Source organism: Sebastes umbrosus, chromosome 11 (genome assembly GCF_015220745.1).
Source record: "Sebastes umbrosus isolate fSebUmb1 chromosome 11, fSebUmb1.pri, whole genome shotgun sequence".
Lineage (NCBI taxonomy): Eukaryota > Metazoa > Chordata > Actinopteri > Perciformes > Sebastidae > Sebastes > Sebastes umbrosus.
Genome location: NC_051279.1, coordinates 8877728 through 8889658, shown reverse-complemented (window position 1 = coordinate 8889658; position 11931 = coordinate 8877728). Strand labels below are relative to the sequence as shown.

At 40.0% G+C, this 11931-nt stretch overlaps 2 protein-coding genes across 2 annotated transcripts in view; one reads left to right on the top strand and one right to left on the bottom strand.

Moving 5' to 3' along the window:
- The window catches only part of lysmd1 (LysM, putative peptidoglycan-binding, domain containing 1), a 4400-nt gene extending 3451 nt beyond the window's left edge, over positions 1–949 (top strand). Inside the window, exon 3 of the mRNA XM_037784879.1 lies at positions 1–949. This exon is cut by the window's left edge and continues 142 nt beyond it. Coding sequence (XP_037640807.1) covers positions 1–45 — 45 coding nt within the window. The 3' untranslated portion in view covers positions 46–949.
- tnfaip8l2b (tumor necrosis factor, alpha-induced protein 8-like 2b) lies at positions 628–11505 on the bottom strand. The gene is made up of 3 exons (XM_037784880.1): positions 11063–11505; positions 3425–3748; positions 628–1960 (listed from the first exon to the last, which is right to left on the bottom strand). Exons 2-3 carry the CDS (start codon positions 3740–3742, stop codon positions 1718–1720), a joined length of 561 nt encoding a protein of 186 aa, XP_037640808.1. The 5' UTR covers positions 3743–3748; positions 11063–11505; the 3' UTR covers positions 628–1717.
- Positions 11506–11931: the final 426 nt, after the last annotated feature.

Here is an 11931-nt window from a genome sequence, read left to right as displayed (position 1 = left end):
ACCAAGAAACTGAGAGACAGGGAAGATGAGATCTTCCAGCTGTGACTCGTTGTTCCTGCCGTCTCGCTCTGATCATTAAAGGAACTTTTTCCAGAAAGTGTGTGGCGGGGTTCGGCCTGCAGGATGATAGAGCATCACAGATAAAGGAACAGATCTGCTGCTGTATGGACTTGAAGCTTGAAAGTCTTGTCATATTGCCATTAGATATTAGACCTTCTAACGGGAAGTTACACTGTCTTTTAACAGGTTTTTAAAATGAGTATTGCACTAGTGTAGCCTTCTTATTTATTTGTTGAGACATACTGTAGATTATGAAAAGCTACGGCCCATTTGGCTTGTTTTCCCATGCAGGAGACAAGAGCGTGAAATGTGAAAAATTAGAATCCGCAGTCACAAGTTGGTTTAGTCATATGACTTGATATGGTCAACTCAACAAGTGGTCAGTTTGTAATACTACCTCACAACCTGATAGTGCAAAATCGGCCAAGTTTTCTGAAAACTATAAAAAATATGAAATATGTTATCAGACTGGAATATGAAGAGCACAAAGTCTCTCTGATACTACTGAAGAATTTAAACTCTAATGTATCCAAAGTTTAAAAAAAGAGACACACGTCTTTTAGAATATTCTTTGACAGCAATCTTTTTATTATTTATGTGCATATTTTTTTTTTAATTTCATTAAGTTTTGTATAGTTCATTTTAGAATAAAAAAAAAATGTTGATCCCATGTCTAGATTCAGAGTCTATATATGTCCGTACTTACTCCAGAAACCGTTGACTCTCATAAGCACTTGATCTTTAAAAACAGCTTTCTGAAACTTCAACTGACTTTTCTCCACATTGTTGCTCACACAAAGAAGAAATATTATAGCAGTTAAACGCTAAATGACAGTATTTGACTATTCTATAAGGTGGAGTGTCCAGCACAGGGATTTATTTTCCCCTTGTTTGTATTGATTTTCAATGTCTTTTTGTAATGTAAAACCAAATAATAAGACTTGTCTGTGATCCAATATTCAGAAAAACATGAATTATAGGATTAACAGTCAAGCAGTCAACACTATTTAAGAGGCAGTCTTTTTGTTCTAAACATGTTTTGAAGTGGAGACTGCAAAGTGTTGGTGTAAGTAATTGTCTACTGTGGGGCTGTTTGCTTTGTTATTGGCTGCATTGTCTTCTGGACGCTTCAGTAAATACAGTACATTGAGTTGCTGAATATATGGTCCTGACCACCAGAGGGCAGTGCTGTATTACAGTGGCTTTGTTCCCTGTCTGTCCTCTTTATGCAATATTTCCAGCTGTTTTAACTCCTCCTCTCCAGAATACATGACATCAGTAGTTCTGAATGAAACATTTCAAGGTCTCAAATATTTAACGTCGGATGTTCACAATCTAATAAAACAGCTGATATAGTATAAACCAGTTTATATTCAAGTTTGGTTTCTGTGAACTTTGTCTGAATAAACAAGAATATATCACAATTGTACAGTCTATATCACCTCTAGACATTAAAAACGTGAGGAATGACTCAACCAACTTTATTTCTATCCCACATGTTCTTTGAGAAAGATGGGTCAGCAGTTTTGTTCTCAAATCACTTGTCTTGCGTTGCCGGTCCTCAGCAGCAATAAGAACAATTTTGTCCAACAGTGAGTCTTAGGTGAGTCTGCCTATTGATCTCCCAGTGTCTGTGTGACATTTTACTGTTTCTACGTCATATAGTCCCGTCCTCCATAAGTTTGTCGAGTCCTTTGCAGATCTTGGTGAGGTGGGGTCGGAAGGGGCCGCTGGGCTCGAACAGTTTGGTCAGGAGCTCTGGATCAGAGTAATGGTTGAAGACGTGGTTGATGCGACCGTGGGATTTAGCGGTGAGGTGGGTTTTGACCAGTTTCAGCATCAGATCCCTGCAGATGGTCAGAAGCTCCGCCATCACTGCTTTATCAAAGGTAAAGTCCACCTGCACCAGTCGGGGGAAATGTAATGTCAGAACGTTATTACTGAGGCTCATCTTTAATATCTGTATTGGATAAAAGACAAAATCCAATAGAGGATTTGTAAATGTGAGACAGATGGATGGATGTAGCAAACTCGTGTATCCTGAATTAATCAAGTCTTTTATTAGGCTGCACATCTTAAAAAGAAAAAGAAAAAAATTCACTTATGAAGCATCCGATTAGACTTGTCAGGCTGTTAAAGATGCGTTATCAGTCCCTATAAGCACCATAGATGTGGGTCAATAGGGGCCTACTAGTAGGTTTTATCATCTATTCACATGGTTGATCACCGAAAGAAGGTACAAAAGAACACAACAGTGACCTGTAGTGACCGTAGTAATTATGACAGGAGCCAAATCGCAAGTCAGGCGCTGTAATATAGACTTCGTGAAACTCGATGGATGGGACACAAAACACAGGACTTTCACCCAGGACACCGCAGTCCGCATCTCGTGTGAAACCAACAATATGTTTGTGTTTATACTTATTTTCACCCAAAATACGATGTTTTTCCAAAATGTAACTGTTTTGTTTTTTTTGCCTAAACCTAAAGAAGCCTTTTGTTTGTGTTCAAAACGTGACGTTTCATTCAGTTTTACAACATGTTAGTTGTTGCTTCTAAATTTTACTTTAACAACGTAGTAGTCGTAGTAGTCCCCTATGGGGCTTGTAGTGACTGATGATGCCTATTTAATGGCCTGATAGCAGTCGAATGGGATGAGTATAAAGGGACAGTGTGTAGGATTTGGTGGCATCTTAACGTGAGCCGCCGAGTGCAAAACCATAGTAACACAGTTCGCCTCGCTCAGAAGCCATCCTTAGTTTCAGGCTTCCCCTCAGGTTAACACTGTTGGCTCTGTCAGCACTGTTGCCGTTGTTTTCACTGGTACCGTTAGCTACGAGCCAGCTAAGCCGTGTTTAGATAGATATAAATGGCTCGTTCTAAGCTAATGAAACCACAACGACTCTTAGTTTCAGGTGATTATACACTAATGAAAACATAGTTATGAATATTATATTCCATTTCTGCCAAAAGATCCCCCAAAATGCTACACCCTGTTATTAAATACTGCTGCACACACTTTAAGGTTTTATTTTTTTTTATCTAGTAATGACAACCTTTCTTGTAGTTGTCAATTTCTGTAAATCTAAAATCTAAATGGTACAAACCCATCTATGTTCTGTCATATGTTATGAAAGCCGAGTTGGACTCTTGAATACAGAATATAGAAAGATTACATGGGTTATTTACTGTTTTGTGTCAGTCCATCTGTTGGACATTTTCTTCCTGAACAAGTTTACCGCTGTCCTTATCCTTATGTGATTTATCTACTAATTGGATTATCTGTGTCAGCGTAGAGTACATTAATTTCCGATCACTCAAGTTCTGGCTTTCCAAAGCCTGCATATATATCGTGTAAACGTACCTCATAGAAGCTGATAGCGGTCATGGCGCCCTGGTGCAGCTTCTTCTTAAAATCTGTGGCCACCCCCAGCTCCTCTGTGCTGAAACGGTTGTTCTTGAACAGCACGCCGATCTTCACGGCTATCTTGACCAGGTCTTTGATCACCTTCTGGGCCTCCGATTTATTACCTGAGTACTCTTTGGAGACACGGTACAGTTCGTCCAAGATCTCGCTGCTGGTGTCGTCAATGAACATTTGGACGGAGCTTTTGGTGGCCATGGTGCTGAGGATCTTCTTCTGCGCCCTCAAGGCCATGTCCTTGGAGCTGAAGGTGTCCATGGTTGCCTGTATTGACGGGGAGAAAGAAAAAACTATTTTCAAATTGTGTCCAGAGAGTTGGTGATTAAAAGTGCACTAGTAAATGTTGCAAATTAGTAGTGCTAATACATTAGGACTGACATTAGCAAACTGCACATAATAATCCCAATCACAAATAGAATACAAGTGCTAGATGTAAGGGTGAGTTCCCACTCTTCCAAAAATAATGAAGATATTTATAGAGAGAGCCTTAAAAGAAGAGGAAGTACAACATCTGGTTGCTGCTCGGCAGAGTTTCAGTCATTTACTGGCCGACAACAAGCAGCTGGAGTAGTTGGAGTTTAAGTGCCATGTTCAAGGGCCAACCTTTTGTTGTTATGGAGGCTGGGGAGGGCAACATATGTTCACCTCTCTTATCCAAATTTCACAGACGATCTGGGGATTTGAACTGGCGACCTTCCAGTCATTACTTTGAGTCTCTGACTTTCAGATTGCTAGCTATTCAGACACCTCACACACAAGTATTTCAGTGACGCAAATGTTAACAATTGAAGCTCAAATATTTCGTCATATATGAAGATAAAAATAAATTGATATCTGCTCAGTGCTGCGAGACACTACAGGCAAAAACATTGTTTTTCATACACTGGTCAATTTTTTAAAATGTTGGGCTATTTTGCTTTCATAACGTGTCTTCTTTCAGATTAGTGGAAAGAAAAACATCTAAAATACACATTTATGTGTTTATTTTACTACTTTGTCTATTTACGTCTGTAGATTTCTCCTAAATTCACCAAATGTTACCATTAGATTATGCCTCATTTGCATATTTAAACAAAAACTTTCAGAAAACTTGTAATACAAAAATGAATTGTCTTAATGTCAGTAATCAACTGGGGAAGTTTCATGGTGATATCTCTTATTTAACATTTTGTACCCTATCATATGTAGTGTCTTCGTGAAGTTTACAATCCATACCTTAAGTACACTTCAGTAGCACTTACACCCACTAAACTTCCCAGTTTCATTCGTATCTATATTCTGAAGATTTTTACAGAGGGGTTTGTCCATATACTGTATCATTCATTTTAATGACTGTTGACAGTATTTTCTGATTTATGGAGTGATACAAAGAGATATATTAATATCCCCTCTGTATAAACCTTTGACTTTAACATGTAAAGAAAATGAAACAATAATACTGAAGCTGGCTTTATCCAATGTTCAGATTTCTGTTCTGGAAATGTACAAGAATTAGCACATATTTGATAATATAATGCCTTATTTGCATATTTAAACATAACATTTCAGAAAACTTGTAATACAAAAAATTATTTCCATATCTATTAGTTACATTTTTTTTCCTATTCTCCTGGGTTGTCTCCCCTTAAACACTGAAAATACAGTGCCTCATGTCACATTTGAAACACTTCTTTTATGTAATGTTAGTTCCAGTTTGTGTTTGTTTTTGTATCTGACATTCACATATGATGCCAAAAGGGAAAAGTACCATGGAAGAGACTCCACAGAGGCTTTTAATTTCTCCGCTGAGACTTTAACCACACCTAGCATCCATCACAGAGAAGCCCCCCGGGAGGTCATCAGCATGCATGCTGCACGCTATGACAAAATCCACTGTTTATCTTTGATTGTCAACACAGTTTGAATTAATTCCTTTTAAATTATGTTTGATTTTACTCCTCTAATCTCTAACATGAAAGCAGGCAGATTTGGAGTGGATCATTCACGGAGGAGAACTACGTTTACTCTTTATTTAGCTGATGTTCTTATTCGAGAAGTAGAGAAGACTGGGCAAGCAAAAACCCAGATTGAAAGGATCAGATTACCATGACTCTTACGATAGATGAAGCAACGGTGCATCCTTGTAGAATACTTACGCTTGGTAAATAAATCCTAATTGTCTCCAATTCCACAAACACACACATAAAGAACACTTTAAGTCCTCTATACATTCTCAACTCCAACTTCACCTTAATCCAAAGTGTTTGCGATGAGTAAGACAGAATCTACAAATACATACAGTATCTGTTGTATGCATCAGTGCCACTGAGACTTCTGTGTATCCTCTCTTACTTCCTGTGTCATTTGGCCTTACAATCACACGTTTATAGACCCGGAGAGTTCAAACAGTTACCGAACATCTTTCAGTGTAATTTACTGCACTAAATTCCACTTCTGGCCTGTTTGGACAGGTATTTGAGAGGAGCAGGAAGGTTGCATAGCTGAGGCAGGTCCATGCCTGCTTTTCCCAGATTGCATCAGTGACAGAGCATGAACAGAAAGTGAGCACCCCAAACAGACTGCCTTAACTACTGGCCTATAGGGCACTGGTTCCCAACCTGAGGGGGTTTCTGGGGGGGTTTCAAAGGGGACACTTGACCTCTGACCTCAAGATATGTGAATGAAAATAGGTTCTATGGGTACCGTTGAGTCTCCCCTTTACAGACATGCCCACTTTATGATAATCACATGCAGTTTGGGGCAAGTCATAGTCAAGTCAGGACACTGACACACTGACAGCTGTTGTTGCCTGTTGGGCTGCAGTTTTCCATGTTATGATTTAAGCATATTTTTTATGCTAAATGCAGTACCTGTGAGGGTTTCTGGACAATATTTGTCTTTGTTTCGGGTTGTTAAATGATTTCCAATAATAAATATATACATACATTTGGATAAGGCAGCATATTTGTCCACTCCCATGATGATAAGACTAACTTGACAAATCTCCCTTTAAGGTTAATTTTGAACAGATAAAAAATGTGCAATAAATTTGTGATTAATCGCGAATAACTATGGACTATAATGCGATTAATGGTGATTGAATACTTTAATCGATTGACAGCCCTATTTAAGATGTACATTTAAAAATTAGAGAAGTTAAAACAACCAAAGAGCTAATAGAACAATGAAAGTGTCAAGGAGAATAAAACACTGAATTTGTCGTAGGTATGATTGTTAAAAATATAAAATATACAGTATATACATAATACAGAGATTTGTATTAAAGGTTCCTAAAACAATCTCATCTCTGATGCAATATTCACAGGAAATAATCTGCTCAAAATTCATCCAAATTGCTAATTAACTAAAACTTCCTGCAGTTATTGCGTTCACTATTTGGGTTAATTGAACAGTTTATCAGTTGTTCTCTACTGTTATTGTTATGCATTGAATATAACATGAAATATCCATTAAATGTCACTTATGGGCCTTTCATGTTTGCGCTACGAAAAGCTGTTGTTGCACCGCGCAAGCTTTCGCAAATAGTGAGTTTCAGAGCACCAGCGGTGCCGTTCCCGCTTTCCTATGTGAAAGGCCCTTTAGTCAGGGGTCGTCAGTTTACTCAATGATAACAGCCTGATGGTGGCTGTAATGTGTTTCTCTCATGCCTGTTTATGCTTATTAGACAGCGTTATTCAAATGATGATATTCTCGTTGTCCGACCTCAGTGATGCACAGTCAGCACTGTGAGCCAACGACTCCACGGCTCGCTAATAAACCCAAAAAGTGATCGGGTCGCGTTAACGATCGTATCATGCAAATACGGAGCGCCGGCTGTGACCCTCCCCGTCCCAGCAGCGGCATCCATAATAAACAAACAGTCACTTTTATAGGAGATCTCACTAGGATCCATTTTACATGCACAACCATTAATTTCGAACAAGTGTCACATTTCTAATAGCTCGCTTTGTTACAAAAGCTTTGGGTTCCCTGTGGGGAATTAAAGAACATTCATTAGATTAATTTCCCTTAACGGTGATAATGGAAGTGGAGCAGCGTGATAGCTATTTCAGATTCATGCTTCAATCTCATTTATTTGCTAAAAAGACTACAGGGATTTGAGGGACATGCACAGTGTGTAGTCATCAGCCGGTATTCCACATAGTGAAATGGAACTCCTCAGCAGGAGACTGCTTGGCCTTTTGTGCTTCTACGTTGTTTGTTTTATGCAGATCTATCAGAAGGTTGAGGCCGTTTGAAGAGAGCCTTGAAACATTTCTGTCTTACAGGCAGCACATCGCCATGAAACCACTTTTCTGTAATGGACGTCGGTCACATCGAGGACACTTTCAATGTTGAGCATCAATTTTCTGGTAGCGATGGATTGAAGAGGGCTTTTAAGCGTCGGTTCGTTGTTGGCACCCACCAGGGAGTGACTGCATTACATGTTCAAGTGTTTGTTTCCCTCCCCAATTCCTGCTGGGTTTGACAAGCACCTGTATACAGTGTGATATCTGATACAGTCAGGAGAGCAAAATGAAAAAATAACAGGTGGAACCATCATTTCAAAATTACTGTTAACAGCCAGGCGGTGAGGAATGTTTAAACATTAGGTTAATGGACAGTCAAGAGAGAGAGAGAGCTGATTGGTTGAGCCATCCAGGCAGACAGGAGAGGTAAATATTTAGCATTCCTGAGATGACTCCAGCATCGGGCCTCAGTGTTTGCGTACATGTATGAACTTGTGCCTTTTTGAGTAAAAGTGGTTTCCGGTTGTTTTTGCACTCAGGTGTTTTTGCGACTAAACGTGTTGGAATTTTTTTTGTGTGTGCTTGTCTCCTCACCTTTTCCAGATTGTGTAAGTATGATGATACAACTTCTCACAGGGCTAAGAGGGTGATTCATGAAGCCCTGTTTGACTCAGCCGATCAAAACGTGCCCTGCACTGTTATTAGAGTGCAGCAGGTCCTCCTTACTGCGAGCTTCACAGATGGACATCATCACTGACTTTCATCTCCACGGCAGCCAGGTGGAGTACACCAGTGGTTGGTTGGTGGTGGTGGTGGTGCACACACACTTTCCACTTAAACTTCATCGAACCACTTTTTTTATTGACGTGACTGGGATGTAAGATTATAAATGTCTCTTAATTTGTTGGGTCTCTGCTATCAGCTGCCTGTCTGAGTTTTCAGACATAAAATACACCCTCATCTCTCCTCATCTCCACTGCATTCATTATTATTCATATTAATTAGAGCTGTCAATTGATTAAAATATTTAATCGCGATTAATCGCATGATTGTCCATGATAAATCGCAAATTAATTGCACATTTTTCTACATGTTCAAAATGTACCTAAAAGGGAGATTTGTCAAGTATTTAATACTCTTATCAACATGGGAGTGGGCAAATATGCTGCTTTATGCAAATGTATGTATATATTTATTATCTGAAATCAATTAACAAAACAAAACAATGACAAATATTGTCCAGGAACCCTCACAGGTACTGCATTTAGCATAAAAAAATATGCTCAAATCATAATCTCAAACCCAACAGGCAACAACAGCTATCAGTGTGTCAGTGTGCTGACTTGACTATGACTTGCCCCAAACTGCATGTGATCATTATAAAGTGGGCATGTTTGTAAAGGGGAGACTCGTGGGTACCCATAGAACCCATTTTCATTCACATATCTTGAGCTCAGAGGTCAAGGGACCCCTTTGAAAATGGCCACGCCAGTTTTTCCTTGGCAAAATTTAGTGCATGTTTTGAGCGTTATTTAGGATTCCTTAGGGTTTCTAGTTTCATGTGATATCAGTATCTTCACTCCGACTTTAAAACTGAGCCCGCTACAACCTCCGAAAGATCGATTGCGTTAATGTGTTAAAGAAATTAGTGGCGTCAACGCGTTATTATCGTGTTACCTTTGACAGACTTAAGATTTATATAAATGTAATTTATGGTTTTGTGAGATTGCCGCTAGAAAGCCCCGTTAATACATGTCCATGTGGGAGAGTAAACAATTTTTGACCACAGTGAAAATGTTGTTTTGAAAAGCCAACAAATTGGATTAAAGCAGAATATTTCATTCAATAAAAACATCTTGTGAATTTTGGAAATTATTACATCTATCTCTTTTCAATAAATTTTGACTTTTGGACTGAGTACTGTGTGTGTTTGAGAGCGAGGGGGGAAGAGAAGGTGGAATGTAATGTTTCTGTAAGATCTTAATGATAATAATTTGAATGCCAACGTTATGAATAAAGTTTCGAAGCTTTAAAAAACGATTTGGTGCAGCCCTACTTTGTTCATATTTTCTTTTGATTACCATCAGACGAGCATGTTGTCTTGTTCTTCTCCAAAGCATCGTCTGTTTTTTCTTTTGTCCCTGTCAAATATCTGTCCATTCTGTAAACCTGTGTACAAGACAACCTGTCTGTATGAACTCCATTGCTATAGCTGATTTGTTTACTGTACCGCCCTTTCCCCCCAGTTGCTCGGGCCTCATCTGTCATGCCTCTGCGCCCCACTAGGGGGTCGCGCCCCACACTTTGAGAACCACTAGAGTAGACTGAGTTGCAGCTGGTGACAGGAAGGTATAGGTCTCTTTTAGCTGCCCGCAGCCTTTGATCAGATTCAACAATGAGAATGTTCCAGAATAAAAACAACAGAAAAAGCCATACCACTCAATCAGGTGAGAACAAGGAGGCTATTGTTGAAAGGTCATCACTGGTGGCTGTATTGAACTGGTAGAAACTTTCTCCTGGCGATGAACCCAAAGAGGATTCAAACAGTAAAGCTGCAGGATTTCTGTGTCCTTCTACAGCAGCTTTCTGTCCACGATGAGTATTGTGCCACTTCCGCTGTCTCGTTTTGAACTGGAGGGAGGCAACAGGGCTTGAAGGTTCAAATGTGTAGATCTTGTTTAAACTCTAATGTTCAATTACTTCAGTGACATATTGGAATCTGTATAAGGTTGGCTATTTGCCTTCTTCATTTGACAAATCTTGTGTTTTATGTACTCTTTATTTATAGACAAGAAAGCATTTTGAAATCCTCAAAGAGCACATATTGCAATTTGTCTATCAGCATTGCACAACTCGTTGCTCAACCCACCCAGCTACAATGCCTCAAAAGGGAAGCGAAACAGATGGCGGTTGGCTAAACGGCAGAGAGTCATAAGCAGAGGCCCCACAGCTTGTTTGTGCACTAAAGTGTGAGTGACATTGCGCCCTTTTCGCTGTCTATATCTATGACTTCAAATCAAAGTAGGCCAGTGAAGAAGGGAAAGTCCACTGCCTCGAGATTTCAGTTGAGCAACTCCCAGCGTGTGCAAACAACAAGTGTGCGCTCTACATTTGTACATGACACTGTACTTGTTCCAGCATGACTGTAAGCGTATACATGCATAACTCCCAACTCAAGATGGGGAAGTGGAGACAATTTGTCCTCCACTCAGTCTGTCTCTTCTGGGTGCCAGCAATGAATACTCTTAATGTTTCCAAGAACATTAAAAAAAGGAGAACATAACACTAATCTGGAGCCCAGAGGATTCTTTTTCTGACTGTCACATGAACACAGCAGAAGTTCTCTTACCTGTGTGGTGTGTGTGCTGAGTCCCCCTCCCTCCTGGTCTGTGTCAGATATCTCCCTCTGCTCTGTGTCTCAGGTTGACAGCGCAGGCCGGTTGATTTAATGAGATCCCTTCATCTTCACCACGAGCAGAACCAAAAAAACCTGAAAGAATAGCCCTCCTGCAGCGCTTCTGTCAGAGCTGCCACCCTGTCTTAAGATAATGTTGAGTTGTACTTCCTTGAGGAACTAAATTGCTATGACACACCCCTCAGTGTGTGTGTGTCTCTCTCTTCCTCTCTCTCTCTCGGTCTCTCACTTGCCTATCTTGTGTTCCCCTCTGAAATTCAAACTCTTCAAACCCACTGTATTTCTCTCCTGCCCTCTCTCATCACACCTTGCCACTCTGTCTGATTCTGGCTGTCTCTCTGCCTGCTCCTCTCTGTATTGCTGACGTTGTGCTCTCTGCTTGTTCTGACAAGTGAAAACCCCAGAAAGAATTTAGCAATAATCCAGGGATGCAGCCAGTTGAAAGGGGAGTGGCTTAACCCCTTTTTTGTGTGTTCACCTTCGCTGGAATGCAGCTCCTGTCAGTGCGGCTGAGCACCGTGTCCCTCCCCATGTGTCTCGTATTCGAGGTAGAATCAAAACAATGAGTAGACAGGTCTCTAACACACACGTGCACACAGTTACTGAAACTAAACTCTTTTACCAACCTGTGGTACTTTTGATATAAAGCTTATGGACAAAACACAGTGCCGACATGATGGTAATACTTTTATCCTGCTCCGTGCATCTGTGTCTCTCAAGCCTGTGTGTCTTATATCTGCTCGTAACACTATTTAGTCGTCTGTTTTGTTGTTTTAATTACAGAACAATTGTCTTGTCAAGAC